Genomic DNA, 17406 nt, shown 5'->3' on the forward strand with positions numbered 1-17406 from the left:
TAAAACGATTTTAATAAGTTTTGTGTTTTTCAATTAAACTAAGCATTTTAAACCAATTAGTTGAACGTAATTACAGAGATTTCACTTCAAGTTATGCAGCGGTGTATTGATGCAAAAAAGCTAAGATGTTATATTATAAATACAACTGTCGGCCCAAGTTTCAAGTGGTTGAAGTTCTTACATCATAAGCAGAGATACCAGACCCATTGCTTGACGTTGTTACCACTGTGGGCATGTGTGTTCTTGTGCAATACACTTTACAGTCAGTGGTCAGTGATGGGTTATCCAAGTTATCACTCAAACATAGTATACGATCAATGTCCCCTGCAACGCAAAAATCATTAATTTATACATTCATTTGATTCATATCATCTAAAGATCACGAAGAACTGTCTTTTAAAACAAAAGGGCTGTAACTTTAGTAAATGACCACGTAAATTACGTCTTAAAATTGTGACCCAGTGGTCAATATTGGACTCTAAATTGTCAGCCAAACATAACAAAAATAAAAAAAAAACGATCTCCCACACAGTTGCATTCTTGGGAACTGTTATTGTTATACTCCAACCTAACAATCGCTGTTGAAGTACACCCAACCCAAAACCATGCAATACTCTTGTAAGGCTTACGTATACCTTCTGGTAATATGGTACAGTCGGAGCTGGCATCACGCGGCATACAAATTCGTTAAAAAATGAACAGACGGTGGCGTTAGTAAGTCACGCTTGGTAACATCTCGCTTCACTCGGCCTCTGCTTCTTACAAGTAGTATGAACTTCGAATAAAACGCATTAAAGTTAGTAGAAGTAAGCAAAAACAGGCACAGATGTGTACCCAGTATCAATTCATAAAACCAATTAACTTTTTAGCTTTGCTGAAGAATAAGTGTATTCAGCTTTCGGTTGTTGTTATTGAATAACTCTGTTAATCATTACTACAACAAGCGGGAAAATATAGGCTTACTGAATCGTAATTGCTATGTAGCTTTTGATAAACATCTCATTCTTATCACAGGTTGAGCCATCATTAGAGTGCTGGATTCATGTCATTTATTATGGGTGCTACAACTTATTAATCTTACTCAAATTTAAGTTACATGGAGATCACTGTGGAAGTAAACAGACGGTGAGTTGTTTAGTTTTATTCTGTTTGTAACCAAATATGAAATGGTACTTATTTAATTTTTATTTACCTGTTGCATACTTTGTAAATCTTTAACCTACCAGCTTGGATTGTAGAGTTTAATTTTGATATGTAAAAATTTCCAAGACATGTCTTTAATATCCCCTATCAAAGCTTTATTTTAATGCAAGGGCTATTGAATGAAGGTTGTAACTTGCTTGTAATTTAAGCAATTTCCGTTAAGTGATGTGCTTAGAGACAGCCGCAATAAGCACTGTAATATTGCACTTGGTATTGCTAAGTTAGAAGTGATAACCATGGAACTATTTTTATTGAGCGTATTTATACAAGAACTTTAAAGTTACCTTTTTTTCGGTGAAGTATCAAAGTTTGTATACAGATAGTGCAGAAGGAAACATAACATATGGTGGTAGGGTGATAAGTTGTGCAATCAGATATAAGAATACAAGAATAAATGTATATAATTCTTAAACCGGCTTCTTGCATTACCTTTTGTTTTGATACGTCAAATCTTGTCTCACAAAAGTTTCATTAACCAAAAGTAAGTGGCCGAAAGTAAAAAAAGCTTATACATTGGTGTAACAGTGCGTAAAACTTTTTTAATATTAGAAACACTGCTCTCAAAGAAGACAGATCTTTACGTTAGTTACAGCAAATTGACTTCAGCCGATGGTCAGTGACAGACATGAAGGTTCATGACAATACATACACATTATAGAAGCCAACTGTACAACTAGCTACTGTACTGATTCCTGATTACACTATATTTATTGAGTTTTAATTAGGATGAATGAAATTTACTCATCTCTTTGGTCATGATAATAAAGAACAAGAGAGTTGACAAAAGCGAAAAGACAGGTGGTAACAGTAAAACAATAGTTGTTAAAACATGCCTATTAATAAAAAAATAAGAAAAAGTGTTTTGGATAAAAAGCGTGACCATTACACCCTATCCGGTGATACAAAGTCAAAATTAAATAAATATTATTTAATTAAACATATTAGGGTTCTAATTAGTTCCATTAAAAAGCTAGTTAATTGGAAAATTAGTTGAGGTTGAGAAAATTAGATCTTTTATAAGATTCCTTCCATAAAATCATGTGAGAAACCCAAGAGTAAAGATTTAAGAAAAGTCTGTGGTAAGAATGACATTATTTGACTTGGTACAAGTTCTTTTAAAGATTTTCCAAAGCAATATATATTTCTTTTAGATTGAGGTAAATGCTTTAGTAAAGATTACCCAAGCACAATTTTTAGAGTACCATCATTTTTAATGGTTAAACTAAATTTTATCCTTCATGTTGTTTTTGTATAATGTTGAGATGTTTTTGTCTTACTATATTATTATTAGGTCAATGTACACAAAAGAGTATTTGATTTAAAGTTTTAATGACCTTGTACTTTACTATTACATTGATAATACTTATGTTAGTGTTGAATATTACTCAAGAGTAATGAACTCATCAATCATTTTTGAGAGAGAACACACTTCTATCATTGATGGTTAACCTGCCTTCAGTGCCTTGTCTGTCAATCACTTAAGGATAACCAACTGTAAATGTGGTTAAAAGTGTGCACTCTGCAGTTTACTTAATAATGAATTTCCCATTCATACACAGTATTTGTTTCAATTATGTTGTTAAAGTAAACAAAAGGGATGTTTGTTTTGATATAGTTCTACAGTTATCTAGAATAGCTAACTACAGAGTGGCAATAAATTAAGGTTTATGTGGCGGATTGTCTACAATGCAGTTTGTTTTATTGTCAAGCGCTTGGAATGTATGTGGTGTCTACATTTGGTGAAATACTTCCTGATCGGTGTATTACTCAACCACAAGATACGTTTTACTTCGCGTCGTTCTTAATCTTATTGTGTTTTGAAACGATCGAAATGCCTTAAAAGCACGAAAATAGTAATGTGTTGCGTTAGTTTCAGTGAAACAACAACAAAGAAACTTGCTGTAATAATGAACGCACATCTTCTTTTCATGCGGGTTTTTCGAGAAGAAAACTCAAGAAAATCAATATTATCGTAAATCGACTTAACCTAACACAGTCAAGCACAAAAGCAAGCTCATGTAATAATCGCATTAAACAAGTGTTTTTGATTCTTTTTATATTTACCGAAGAGTTTGTGGTATATGCAAATAGATTATATTTATATTGTTTCCTTCATTAAAATTACTTTATACGAATTCACGCGTATTCGACAACGCATTAATCTTTCCGCTAGATGATGCGGTTGAGTTATTATCATACTGAGTGTAAAAGTAAGGTGTTATTATGGCCGCAAATAAAATAGCTAATAGCGACGTTTGGTTATATATGTCGATGTACATATGTATATACATATTTTACTTATTAAATAATTTTACTTATTGTTTTATAGCTATACATTTAAGGAGTATCAGGTTAAACAGAAAACAAGTATGACTTTCCAATGCACCTAAGTACTTATCATATAATACCTTACCATCAATCAAACTTAATATATCAATAAATATTTGGTGCGCGTACTTTAAGCTGAGCAGCGCGGGTATGTTACGAATGCATACTTAGCTGGCGAATGGTACGAGTATCAGGTGATGTGTGACGTAGCTGGGAAATAACCTAATGTTGCTCCGGCCACTTGAGCGTCTGTTTCTTTCTTTCTCTTCAACGACATGCTTCGTTTGTTTTATCACATTGTCCCTTCTATTGCGTTGAAAAATGCCGCTTATTGTCCAACAAAACAATGTCTCTGTCCCCACCAAACCGACTGTTATTGGTCAAGAAGGCAGCTGACTTTTTCCAGAATTGGACTTTACGCAGTAACTCTTCACAACCGAAAGTGTGTTCGCCTGAGCTCGAAGAAGTGAAGTTGAGTGGGGGAAGGTAGGAGGCATAAATATAATATATCCGGTGCTAATTTGAGCCTTTTGTTACCTGGCAACATGCCTAATGCTAACAAAGAAATGGTACGCAGTAAACATGGTGCTTTATTTTCTATTATTTGTTAGGCTTAGCCACTCTTTACCTAATTGAGTTTACTTATCAAACGTTGCGGTGTGTCCATGGCCGGCTATCTCTTAAATTACAGTACTGGCACAGGATCGGAATATAGGACAATATATGTAAAATCGTGCAAAAGTTGTATCATTTTTAAAACTTAAAATTTTAAGATTTTTTGTGGCAGATTATGAACTGTAGTGTCGCATATTTTCACGTGCTGTTATTAATTCTTCAATAGACATTGTTTAGTTACCGGTACGCTACTTCCGTATTATGATTATAAATCATACGTGTTGTAGCTTGTAAAAGTATATTATGTTGTGTATTGACATGCATCAACATGTTGGTAGACCCAAAGGGTAGACCCACAATTAATAGTTAGTAGACCGACAGACTACCAAAGGTTTAGTTTGCCATGGTAGGCGTGTACAGTAAATAAATCGAAAAAGTATTTTTTACATCTCTGGTATAAATAAGCGATTTATTACTAATCCTCATACCTTATTTGTGACGGTCGTTATGGTTACCTATTTGACCTTTGTTATTATTATATTGGGTCTTGGCTTACCATACAGTCACACGTGTTAGCGTTGGTTAAAATCACGTGAACATGCGATCATGTGATACCGCGTGCCGGTTTATTGTCTCATAAACTGTTTGTTCTTTTATTGGTCCTGTTTTATGTCTAATTCATTCTCCATTGTAATACGTTAAAGCTCTTCAGGGTTAAGGCCAGCGACCCACGCCACTAAAATAGAGTTAAACAAATATGCTTATAATAGGTGTTACCCATTGTGTTTTCGTTTGTATAAAGATTATTTTAACCGTCGATCCGTGTTGCGAAAAGCTAGCAGGTTATATCAATATTTTAAAAAGCTTTAGAAATCTGACAAGCACGCAGCATTTGTTATACTGACTTTTACAATTACCTAGGTCGTCTTTGTTTAGTAAAATAAGATAAAATATTTTAACTTCAAGTCATTTTATTGCATTTGTACTCGGAATAGGTATTTAGTAAGGTATACTGTAGTGTTGCCAGTGTTTTCGATTAAAATTAGTGATCATATGTTCGCAAGATCAGATATTCCTGGAACGTTCAAAAACGAAGCAGTACATGGGAAGACTTCGTTTCTCTTCCATGATCGCCATTCGTACCCTTGTCTTCATGAAACACGTATGAGGTACCAGGTCCAGCATGTTAAGAACTCAACCCATTCACTGGGCGGTGATGTTTTGGCCGAGAAAAGAATTCTCGCATTTCCCGAATACCAAGATATAATAAACCAAGCCGATGTACTTATCGTGTATTGTGACTTATGCCTGCGTAAGCTTCAAAAAGAAAGCAAAGAATTTGAAGCTGACATTGACGTACTTAAACAACATGATACTTCTTCTGATATTGCTTCAAATTTACGTTCCCGTTGTTGGTATTGCACAAAATGTGGTGCCCCGGTGCATATTGTTAGAGTGAACAACGGATCACTGTTAAACTTGTACGACATTGACTTTTCTGGTCGAAAGAAGCGAGGTTCGATACGTCGTCGAATAAATAAGTTACACAAAGGCCTGAAATCAAAAATTGGCATGACGTAAGTTTTTCTTCAAATTTAGTGTCGCAGTATAATTTAACGTATTTTGTGATATGCATTTGCTGCCATATATTTCCTACGAAATAATGCTTACGGTTTTCCCCCAATATTTTATAAGTGATAGTTCATTATCTTTAATTGCAGAATTATTTAAGTTGTTATCACATTACTTCAATTATCTTCCCTTCTATTAAGTTCTATATGTATTGATTGACTGTGGTTAGAGTATACAGGATACAGACGTGGTTTAAAACAACTTAGCTGTTGAAGGGTTCTTACGAACGTAATTCAGCACAGACAGTTGAGCCAGATGTTTAGTTTTGCAAAAAGTTGCACGGTTAGCTTAATCGCAGATATGGTGATTACAGATTGCAACTAGTTTATAATTAATAGATTACTTACCAAGTTTTTACAGTTCTGAATAATACTTCGATTCTGCGAAATTTATACGACGTGTATGACAGTGTAAGGATATTGGACATGATGTAGTTTTTATCCAAGTTAATTAGTAGTAGTCGTACTTGACGCTTTGTATCGTGTTAAACTGCCGACTTCTCATATTAATATTTCCAGTGTTAATGTGCAATTGCTATCACACGAACGCGGTTTAAAATTATAAGGAAAGCTTCGTATTGTACACGTAACAATAAAGCCGTGCGCTATCGACCACTCGTCGCTTATTTACCAAGCCTTGAAAATGTTTACCACCTATTGCTTCTCGGACTTTGTCTCCTACAATCCGATATAGTTTACCATCTTATGCCACGGCACAAGCGTGTTCCAGATCAGTGCTAGCCGCGTTATGCTGCCTACGAGCATTGTTTTAAATTTGGTGCGCAGTTATTTTCGTATAGTGTCAACCTATAGTCAACGAAGTTGTTATTTAGGTATTAAAGGGTAACAAATCAGACAAATATATTTCGTGCAGATAATAAACTTTAAAAATAGTATAATTTAGTCTTTACTCTTTAGTGATTATGCCTACTCTTTGTAGTATTTTTAGAGGCCACTCGACAGTCAAAGACCGTATACATAGCATCGTTGTTCTATTGTTTTCTGCAAACTTGTTCTAGTACGGTTCGTAAGCCGTCACGTTTCAATGCTAGTTAATGTTTAGCTAACATATTGTGCCACTTTACGTTACACTGTATTTCAGTTCAAGGACATTCATAACAAAAGCTATTTATACGCTCTTATTGATAACCTATTGGTTAAATATAAGTCACTTGTCTATGTGACAAACAATTTTGTGAGCTAACTCGCAGTATATATAAGCAAAAACCGAGTATTCTATATAAGCAAACTGAAATAATGTTTAATTTATTAAGGCCCAATCGATTCTTGTACATATGAAATATTCTACTTACTGCGTCCATCTGTAACTATGCACTTACTAAGATTATTATCTGGATGGCTGCTGTCTATGAGTTTAACTACAAAATCACTCTGTTTTACATGCTCTGTATTGTGTATGTTTAAAGTAATTGTAGGTTTGGTATATAAAGTAAATTATGATGCTCCATCAAAACCTTGTTCTTGAAGAAGGAAAGGTTCATCAAATATTTATGGCAGTGTAGTTACCTTAAGTCCTTATATTGTGCACTAGCACCACTACCAATAGGCGATACTTAAAGTAGGGGTTGTGTTGAGGTTTGACATCAAATTGACAAAGTTGCAGTATGTTTTTTTAAAACAATACCATGTTATAGCAGAATTATTTTGTAAAGTTTCACAGTTTAAACTTAAAGTAAGTCTGCCATGTAACAAGTCTGATATTCCAGTTAATTGAAAATTAGTTACTCTATTTTCAACTGAAATAAACGTGGTAGATGGGTACGAAGAAACCAAATGCACGAGTTGTGCGAACATGCCCAAAGCCTATGTAAGTTACCCAGAATGCTGTTTATGCGAGACCGTCGTAGTTTTATCAATGTTTGAATGTATTTATGTGTGATTTGTTAACAATAAAAATAATAAATGGTTTTGTTATTATATATTTATTCATGTTTTCCGTTTGTTGTTGTAGTCCTGAAGTTCCGGAAACACTTGAAGAAAGAGAGGGCGAAGAACGGAACCAATCAGGCGTGCCTCCTCAACCTAGGTAAGTTATTATATGTTTCTGTGGTTTGCCAATAAAACCACCATAGGTTTATGTTTACAACATAATTGACCATCATCAGTTTTACTGTGACGATATAAATTATTTATTTTGTAAATAGTTCTAATATGGTAATAAGTCGATTATATTTTAGTTCAGGTGGTTTAAACCTGCTCTTGGATGACAATGAATGTGACGTAGGTGCACGTGACGTCACAGAACTCCATGACGCAGCAAAAGAAGATCAAGATGACGTCATTTGCCAATCAAATAACGTAAGAAACAAAATACATTGTAATAATTTAACAAGAACATGTTACCACAATCGTAATTAATAAGTTCTGTGTGTCTTACTCTGATCTGGTGCTCATGGAGTTGAACGATTCTTGTGTTTTATTATACAATTGGTTGACTTGATTTTTGTCCGTTACGTTTTCGTAGCATTAGATTCTTACTGGACATTTTACCAATCTCCATTTACAGAATACAAAAGACACGACCAGTACATCACTAAATAGAAAAGATTCTTCATCAATTGGTATGTTATGTTCAATGCGGCACCTTTTAAACAAGTTAAACACCATCGAATAACGTTTCTGTATATAGTAGGGTGGGAAAAGATGGAACCAATTTTTCCGTTCCATATGGTAGTAAACAAGGAACATTCAATAAATTACATAACCGTATCCTCACGATTTCCATAGACCGCTGTTAATTGTTTAAACATGTTTAGGTTATTTCGATATCTTGTGCTAACGGTGTTCCATCTTCTCCCACGCTACTATATATACACCGTATGAACTTTTTACGTGTTTAAAAATAGCACACCATGCAATATATAGGTTTCTTTAAAAAGTGTTCCATCGTAAAGCGTAAGCATTAATATTAAATAAAACTCGTGAATCGTGATCAATCGAAAAAGATAATCAAAAAAAAATTAGAAAAAAGTATTGTATAGGTATTTTATCCGCAGCCGACGAATCAGCGTCAACACAGCAACAAGAGGATTCTGCTATTTCCCCAACCGAGACTTCCCTTCATTCAACAGACACTGAACAAAGATTGTCAACAAACAACATTTCTACGTCTTCAACACGACAGATGCAGGTAATAAATCACTTCAAGTTGAACAATCAGGTTAAACCAGTTTAAACAAACAAAAATAATTGCCCGACGTTGTGGCGTAGTCATTTGAGTCGGCGTACGCAAAGGGTGTGCAGGTTCAAAGTTCCCTGAACGCTGCTACCATTTTGGACATGTGTATTCTTCGGCAAAACACTTAACAACAATTGCTTCAGCCTAGTGGTCACTAATGAGTTGTCTTAAGTGTCAGACATATATAAAAGGTGGTTGCCCCGTGTCGCGGGGTTTAATAAGTTACATTCTGACAGAATTCTGACCCAACAAGCATCAGTGTGACGTACAAACCTTCTGCTGGTACGCTTTTTCTTCCGCTTGAACACACTCCTCCTACGCTGACATCTTTCAGCAAGAGTCCGGGATCTGGTTCTCATAAGTCGAACCCAAGGAAAAAGAAGGTAAACAGATTATTTAAAGAGACATATATATTGCTGCCGTTCACAATATTAATCTATACTAACTTGATTAATAACAATATTAAATTATGACAACGGCAACCTAAACAAGGCGTATAATTTTATATTTAGACCTAATGTATCACATGTTATATTCAAATCAAGTAACTCCTGTATTTTTCTTGCAGCGATCCGCATCGTGGTACAACGTAAGTTTGTTTTGTTATTTATGGTCCGTATGGTGGCGCTATACAAATACTATGTGTGCCTGATTAGATCTGTTACAAACCAGTAAAACATGCACAGTTTATTTGCTAAATAGTTTGATGCTTTGGTCGTGGTTTGGTATGTATGTTTTTATGCTGTGAAACTTTTAGTCATTTTTATCAAATATTTAGTCAGTTAGAGTTTAGAAACTAAGTAAGGTTTGCGAACCGCATTATTTCGTTTCATGCTGTTTGTTATTTATAACAGCCACTCGCGGTTTCGTATTCTGCAAATTTTCTATGACGTTTTCATTTCCTGAGGTTGGCGTGACGGTATAATTACACGTATAATAGTCGAACCTGATGTGCAATGTGCCTTCCAATGTCGGTTGGCTGTGAGCGTGCGATGATGGTTCGATATAAGCTATTGTTATTGTTGTTGGTGGAGAATATTTCAGCTTAAAATAGCACAGCAGTTCAAACAAACATACGCGTAAACGCAGCATATGCAACGATGCTAATTGTCAAGTATTGATTCAAAATCGACCAGTCGAGTGATGTACAAGCTACAACCGCACAGCCTTTCCGTTCTATATATTTTATATGGTGGTACTGCTGTTGTGTTTGTAATCATATTTTAGCGTTGGGTTGTGTATTGCAAGTATAGTTATTTGAACGTTTAATGTCACCTAGATAAGAAAGCTTTGCTCTGTTTACAGTGGGGGGAGGTAGCTATACATCACTGCATACACCGGAAATTAGATTTTGGTTCTGAATGTTTGCGGTTTGTTTTTTTAATGTAACCAGGAGGTAACATAATATTCTTAAAAACTCGACTTTGCGTATATTTGTAAATCCGAATCGACTTGCTTTAATGTGGCGCTGGTTATTGGTCTGTGGTAAATTTACAAAATACTTACAATAAGATGGTAGCTTTCCGATTGCCCGGGGTTTTCCCGTGACGTCAGCAATGAGTAATTTGGTGATATATAAGGGGGGGCCATTGTTCGCTTGTTTGTATAACTCATACTCACGAGTGTTATCCATAAAGTCTCACATGTAAAGTTACCTTGTTATGTTGTTTTATTCATAGTGTAGTTTCGTTTATTTGTGATGATAATTGCGGGTGACGCAAAATCAACACATAATAGATTGTAATTTGCATAAGTGAAGCATAGGAAATGATGAATAATTCATACAGTAGGGCTGAAACGAAAAAGGGACGGTAAACAAGGCCCGGGGGTCAGCCCTTCCGATTCATTCTTTTCATATTGTTCATATCCAGTGTTATATTGCCAGTTTACAGCGCTGTAAGTTGTTAGCATCACGGGTTGTTTCCAATGGCATCGGAAGTAACATTTATTGTACGCAGTATATACGTGTTTGTTATTCGTATCTACGTGTTTAAAAGAATTGTCGCCGATGTATCAATGTTTGACTGGCAATAGTAATGCATGTTTGTGTTTATAGCTAGGAAGTGAGCAGTTAAGTTGTCCGTCATGTCTGATCCTATGCAAGATTTACCTCACGTTACTGTGACGTCACCGAGTTTAGATAGTGTTGTCGGTTTAAATACTGTGAAGAGGAAAGAGAAAGATGCTGTTGAAAATATACTCAAAAACTCGGTCGAAGTAATTTCGAAACATCAGGATAGAGAATTAAAAAGACCAGCTACCTTGTCACTACCCAGTTCCCCATCATTCACACCAACCGAATTATCAATTACTGGTAGTAGCCCGGTTGGTATTCGAGTTTATGATAGCGACTCTAGTTGGGTTAGTCACGTGACGGTGGAGGACGGTGATGCAGACAAACATGCCAATACTTTATCGCATACCAAGAATGGAACACCTAAGAAAGTACGACAGAAGTTGCAGAAAATGAAAGAAAAGTTGAGCAAGAAGCGCTCGTCCAGTGACCCAGCTATTGCGGCACATTTGTTAGACTACAATAATTCTCCAAGAAGAGAGAGTGAAACAAGTAAAGCAGGTTCCAAACATTCCTCTGGTGATCCAGGAACTCCTCCCTTGCAACCTCTTCATGCATCGAGGACCAAAAAGAAGAAAGCTTCCTCCAAGTCTAAAGCAAAACGATTTTACAAAAACGCGATTAAAAAAACGTCTGAACTCCAGGTAGCAAGGGCGTAGAATGATGTTTCGTGTGTATTGTTGTCTCTATGCGATGTGGTGCATGAATGTGTGGTGAGTTTATAAAAAAATAGACGCGTTAATATAACAAAATCATTTCCCCGTAGGTTCTTAATCCATCATACAAACAGAAGAATGTGGATTTCCATAAATTCTTCAAGAAACTCCCAGAAACTGAACGACTATTAGTAGGTACCGTCATGTTGCTTATAATCCTGATTACAAATGCGCATGAATCAATGGCTGGTTGTATTGATTACAAGGAATCATTCCGCAACTACGTCACCACATGCTTTTATTACAGACCACAGTTGCGCATTAATGAAAGACATCTTGGTACAAGGTAGGATGTATGTCTCGCAGAACTACGTATGCTTCCATTCCAATATACTAAAGTGGCAAACTGCGGTAAGCGTGTTTGACTTACCAGCTTAGTCCACCAGTATTGACATTATCTATTTATAGGTTATGCTGAGTTTCAAAGACATCGTGAGCTTGACAAAAGAGAAAACTGTCAAACTATTTCCAAACGCAATTCAATTTCAAATAAAAGGGAGGGTAAAACACACATTCACCAGCTTTACCTCACGTGACCGAGCGTACCACCAGATTTTTCGACTGTGGCAAAACGCATTGTTGGATAAGGTATAATAGAGGAAAACCTTTAACACATACTATCTAAACATCCGGATCGTGTTTTAAATAATTAACACCGGTCTATGGAAGCAATGATACAGTTTTGTAACTGTTTAAGTGTTTTTTTACTACCATTACTACCAAATGGGACGAGTAAATAGAACGAAAATGTTTCCCATCTTCCCCCACCCTACTATATAGACCTTTCAATGCACAATAGTATCAATAATTCATTGATTTTAACTAACAGCCAATGACACCACATGAATTATGGGGGGTTGTACGAAATCAATATGGTAGCGACCTTGGGTGTAGTTCAGATGACGATTATGTAAGACCGAACGGTGTATTTGAGTACCGAGGTGTTGGTGAGTTAACATTAGTTCTGTAGTCGTTAAATAAGATGTACATCATGTATAATATTAACGTTAAAGCAGATTTCGCGACGCCGACGGAAGAGATTTATAAATTCGGTACAACAAACAAAATACAACGAAACAAATACTCCCAGGTACCCGTGTGGCTTATCCCATTAATATTTGAAATGTAATTTTCTTTATCAATACAGCCGCGTCATACCAATAATGACGTCACAGATGGTAGACAAATGACGTCAGAAGCCGATAACCTAGTTTCGATCAGTGATCGTTCGTCGGAAGGTGATAAATCGCTATCTGGGGTAAGTACAATTGTTGTATCATATACTTAGCACACATATTGTAGTCAACCTAATAATAACTTAATACAAGACATTGTTTTCCTATGTTATTTTAGTCACATGCGTCATGTCTTGTTTTGACTTGTAATAAATTATATTCTTACGCTGTGGCACAGCGGTTAGCACGCCCGCAGGCTTGTCGCTGCTACCGTAGGGGGCGTATGTGTCTTTGGGCAAAGTTCTCAATACTAAACATCCGTGTTATAACGAATGTCGTTGTCCCGCTATGCGAGGATAAATAATATCCACTTATTCCAAATTTATTTTAGTGTTCTCTTGATGATGATGACGTCGTAGATCAAATAGATGACGACAGTGGTAAGCTCATGTTTTGTGGTTTCATTTCAAATTTACAATGGTGCTTATGTCGTAACAGGACCAGCAGAATTTGGGTTACCCGATTTTAATCGAACGTACCTCGTGCGCGAATACGAATGCTCGGCAGCTGAGTTGTTCAACATTATATACGGTGACACTTGTCCGTTCTGGAAGCTTTACCTCGAAAAACGACAGACTTTTGGTATGGCTTAGTACTAATGTTGGTTGATTTTTATTACAATATGTTTCTTCAAACACAGATATCACAATAACAAAATGGAAGGACGGAGAAGCAGAAAATCAAGGTTATAAAGTTCGGTCGCTTAATTACAATCTAACCTTGAACAATCCACTTGGACCGAAGTCTTCCAATGTAGACGAAGTTCAGGTAAATAAAATGAACGATATGACCTATCGTTGTAGTGAGTTCTGGTCTCCGAATGGAGGCCTGGGTTCAAATCCCACTTCTGACACCATGTGGTGAGTCTCTATAGGAATCGATCAGTTATAGGTTGCCTTGTATTGCGTAGCACGCGTCTAGTAAAAAAAGAAGAGTGATCAAGGTCGACAGGCGTGCGTATTTATATAGTAGGGTGGTGGGAAGATGGAACACCTTAAGCACATAATATCCAAATATCTTGATCGTGTTTTTAACAATTAACAACGGTCTACGGGAGTCGTGGGCGTACGGTTTTATAATTCTTTGAATGTTCTTTGTTTACTACCAAATGGGACAAGAAAATGAAATGGAAAGGTGTCCCATCTTCCTCCATTGTACTATATGCACGTGTTACATAGAGATCCTATATCACCACAATCTTAATAATTAATGTTTGACCAAACAAGCTGTATTGATTGGTTAGTGCAAAGGTCGGCAACCTACGAAGCTCATTTTGACCGGCCGTGCACTGTTTCGTAAAATCCCTTACACCCGGCCCGTTATGAACAATATATATTGCTTATATTATATACTGATTCTCCACGCAGCTATTGGTGTATAAACTTTAATTGTCGTCACACGACTGCGTTTTGTCATTAACTTTAATTCTATACTTGTCCATCGCACAGGTTTGTTACAAGCATGAACCGTGTCGTTATTACACAGTAGATTGCACGGCCCATACTCACGGTGTGCCATACAGTGATTACTTTAGCACTGTGATGAGATACCAGATCAGAAAATTAGGAAAATCGACATGTGAACTGAGGTAGGTGTTTTATTAAATACTTATATAGAAGAATGTGTTGGCCTTTGTTTCCAATGATGCTTGAATCATACCACCAGTTTAAATAATAAACATATTTCCGACGTAAATAAAAAATATCGAAAAAATGAATTAAAATTTGCGAAGTATTATTGTGGTATGCATATTAATTATTTATTTAGTCTGCCTGGCAGAACCATAAGCGTTTAATTTCGCTAAAAAAAGTACAGCGAGACTTATGTACATAAAAGTAGTAACCTCTTGCATGAACTTCACCAGAGTTTCAGCGCAGTTGGTATTTAACAAAACACCTTGGGGTTTGGTCAAAAACTTCATTGAGAAGAATTGCTACAGCGGTATTGAAGAAAACTTTCAAATGCTCGGTGAGTTATTGGGCACGTGTGTGGGGATGGAAGTCGTTTTCCGTCAAACGTTTTTTTCTTATTATTTCGCTTGTACTTTCGCGAATAATAAAAGTACGTGGTTGGGCGGGGGAGGATGGGACACCTTTTATTCTATTTGCTTCTTATGTGAAGTAAAACAAAGAGCATTCAAACAATTCCAAAACCGTTTCTTTACGACTGCCATAGACGTTGTTGATTGTTTAAGACACGATCAGGATACTTGGATATTATGTGCTAAAGTTGTCCCGTCTTCCCCCACTTTACTATATACGTAGCGCATTGCTCTCTTGTTGCTTCAAAACTTGATGTTTTAATTTAACTGTTGTTTGTTTAGAACCCGAGCTCGATTCTTACGTTCTTCAGTTAAATGAAAAACGAAAACAAACTTCGGAATCTCCGGTTCGTGAATATCCACGCCAGCGCATCTCTATCTCCTCTAGCGGTGGACGGAGACGTCAATCAAACAAATCTTCTTTAGAAAGTTCACCAACGATAGCAGATACGAGTGAGTTCGTATATTCGCAGAATATGTGTTTTTACCATGTAATATTCATGTATAACTTATTAACGACGTAATATTTAGGTATACGTAATGGTGACGTAACACGCGAACCCTATGACGTCGGAAAAGGTGACGTCATCGGTGCTCCAACGACCACGTCACCCGCTGCCCCAGAGTGGGACGTCAACAACAATAATCATGGAAAAATAAAGAGGGAAATAAATGGGAAGAAGAACGGAAGGTTTTTCAAAGTTGTGATGACGTTTGTGTAAGTTGATTTTATGAATGGCACCGATCACGTGATTCAACCAAGCTTTTCGTTCAGGTTTGCTGTTTTGTTGCTAAGCAACTATTCACTGTACAGCCGCTTAAATTCTCTCGAACAAAGTAATTCAATACGCGTGTTTGATGACGTCACGACGCTTCATACAAAGTAAGTTGGTTGAACAAATTAAGCAACGCATGTTTCAACATTTGTTCATTTTAGATTGGTTGATGGTGAGTTACCGTTACTTGATGCGTTGAAAATAATCGAGCGGAGATTGGGAAAGTTAGAAAATGTGCTTCAACACCAGGTGACGTCATCTAAAGCAAGATGGGATGAAATGAATTCGGATTGGGTAGAGTTACGTCAGATGGTAAGTTGTGAAAGTTAACCCGTCATAAATTTATCTCTTCTATTGTATATCAAAAACTTGAAATAGTTATTAAAATAATTAAAAACAACGAAGATACAGGGGTTTCATAAAAACGACAGTCCTTAAAAATATACTAATAAGAAAAAGAAGTAAATATAAAGAGTATTATTTAATTCGTGTCCGTCCAACTAAACATACAGTGAATTGCATTTAAATATTACTGTAATTAAAACAGGTAAACAAATATATAACACTGTTTATTTCTACAGATGAACCAAGTTTTAAAACGTTCTTCAAAGTCGAACAAGACGTAGTTAACAATCCTTTCTCCATTGTGATTACATAACGATACTGTTTCAACTAAACCAGAATAGAAAATTTTAATCGATTTTTAAACTGTAACATTCCCCAGTATACCGTGAGCTATTTTTTTCTTTTTTTTCTATTTTTTTAATTGAGTTTCCATACACTGTCGGATCGAATATGGGGTTTTGTTGCGACCTTGTTCTCGTAACGTCATCGTAATTGATCGTGTGTTTCATCACTCTGGATGTTGGCACTTTATGTAAAACATGTGACCATCGTGTTTTGGTCACTGTGCTGTGGTTAATCACAAACTATTTGTAGGTTGGGCAGAAACACTAGCAGCAAATTATGTCTTTTTGTTGTGCAATACCTGCAAAAATAGAAAATAAAATGTTCTCTCATTTTTTATTAAAATATATTGTGTCGTTTCATGCACTACCGCGATACAGTGTTTGGGAAATATATTGCTTATTTGTGAGGGTATGGTTGTACATTAGGTTTAATACGCGATGATATTTCCTGAATTTTTTGGGAAATTAAGAAGCAGATTTTTAATGCCGACTTAACTTGTCAAATGCCGCACGGTGGTTAGCGCACCTGCATTTAACCCAAAGGTAGCGGGTTCAAGACCAGTCGCTACTATCATTTTGCATGTGTTAAAAAGCGTGAATGCGGAGCATGAAACAGATATTCCGTATTATAACGACTGTCATTGCCTCAACAATGAAGGATACAGAAAGTTACATTCATTGAATTATTTACCACAGTTAGTTCATGCAAGGAATACGTTGCGCAAAGTAAAACAAAATTAAAAGGTTAAAGCTTACAGCTAAGTACGTTAAAAATGCATAGCTTCATAAGACAGTATAAACACTGTTCTTGCTTTTCACTTGTAGCAATTGAAACCTGTATCATATATAGTAGGGTGGGGGAGATGGGACGAACAATTAGTATCATATCCTTATTAACT

At 36.1% G+C, this 17406-nt stretch overlaps 1 protein-coding gene across 7 annotated transcripts; it reads left to right on the top strand.

The window, feature by feature from the left end:
* Positions 1 to 701: 701 nt before the first annotated feature.
* On the top strand, positions 702 to 16850 carry LOC149739537 (protein Aster-B-like). 7 transcript variants are annotated; one of them, XM_089872592.1, is made up of 24 exons: positions 702 to 821; positions 1010 to 1125; positions 7750 to 7824; positions 7976 to 8096; positions 8305 to 8359; positions 8795 to 8928; positions 9213 to 9359; positions 9545 to 9565; positions 11817 to 11901; positions 12014 to 12117; positions 12175 to 12354; positions 12596 to 12713; positions 12780 to 12856; positions 12914 to 13024; positions 13333 to 13381; positions 13440 to 13583; positions 13642 to 13769; positions 14450 to 14589; positions 14866 to 14969; positions 15325 to 15495; positions 15574 to 15760; positions 15818 to 15925; positions 15980 to 16130; positions 16400 to 16850. In XM_089872592.1, exons 2-24 carry the CDS (start codon positions 1097 to 1099, stop codon positions 16442 to 16444), a joined length of 2484 nt encoding a protein of 827 aa, XP_089728718.1. In that variant the 5' UTR covers positions 702 to 821; positions 1010 to 1096; the 3' UTR covers positions 16445 to 16850. The 7 variants fall into 7 exon arrangements, with proteins under 7 accessions (XP_089728718.1, XP_089728713.1, XP_089728714.1 ...); XM_089872587.1 differs by lacking the exon at positions 702 to 821 and adding an exon at positions 5216 to 5723; XM_089872588.1 differs by lacking the exon at positions 702 to 821 and adding an exon at positions 5216 to 5723 and having other exon boundaries at positions 12783 to 12856.
* The last annotated feature ends 556 nt before the right edge of the window (positions 16851 to 17406 follow it).

Source organism: Ciona robusta, chromosome 2 (genome assembly GCF_009617815.1).
Source record: "Ciona robusta chromosome 2, ASM961781v2".
In the NCBI taxonomy this organism is placed as follows: Eukaryota; Metazoa; Chordata; class Ascidiacea; order Phlebobranchia; family Cionidae; genus Ciona; species Ciona robusta.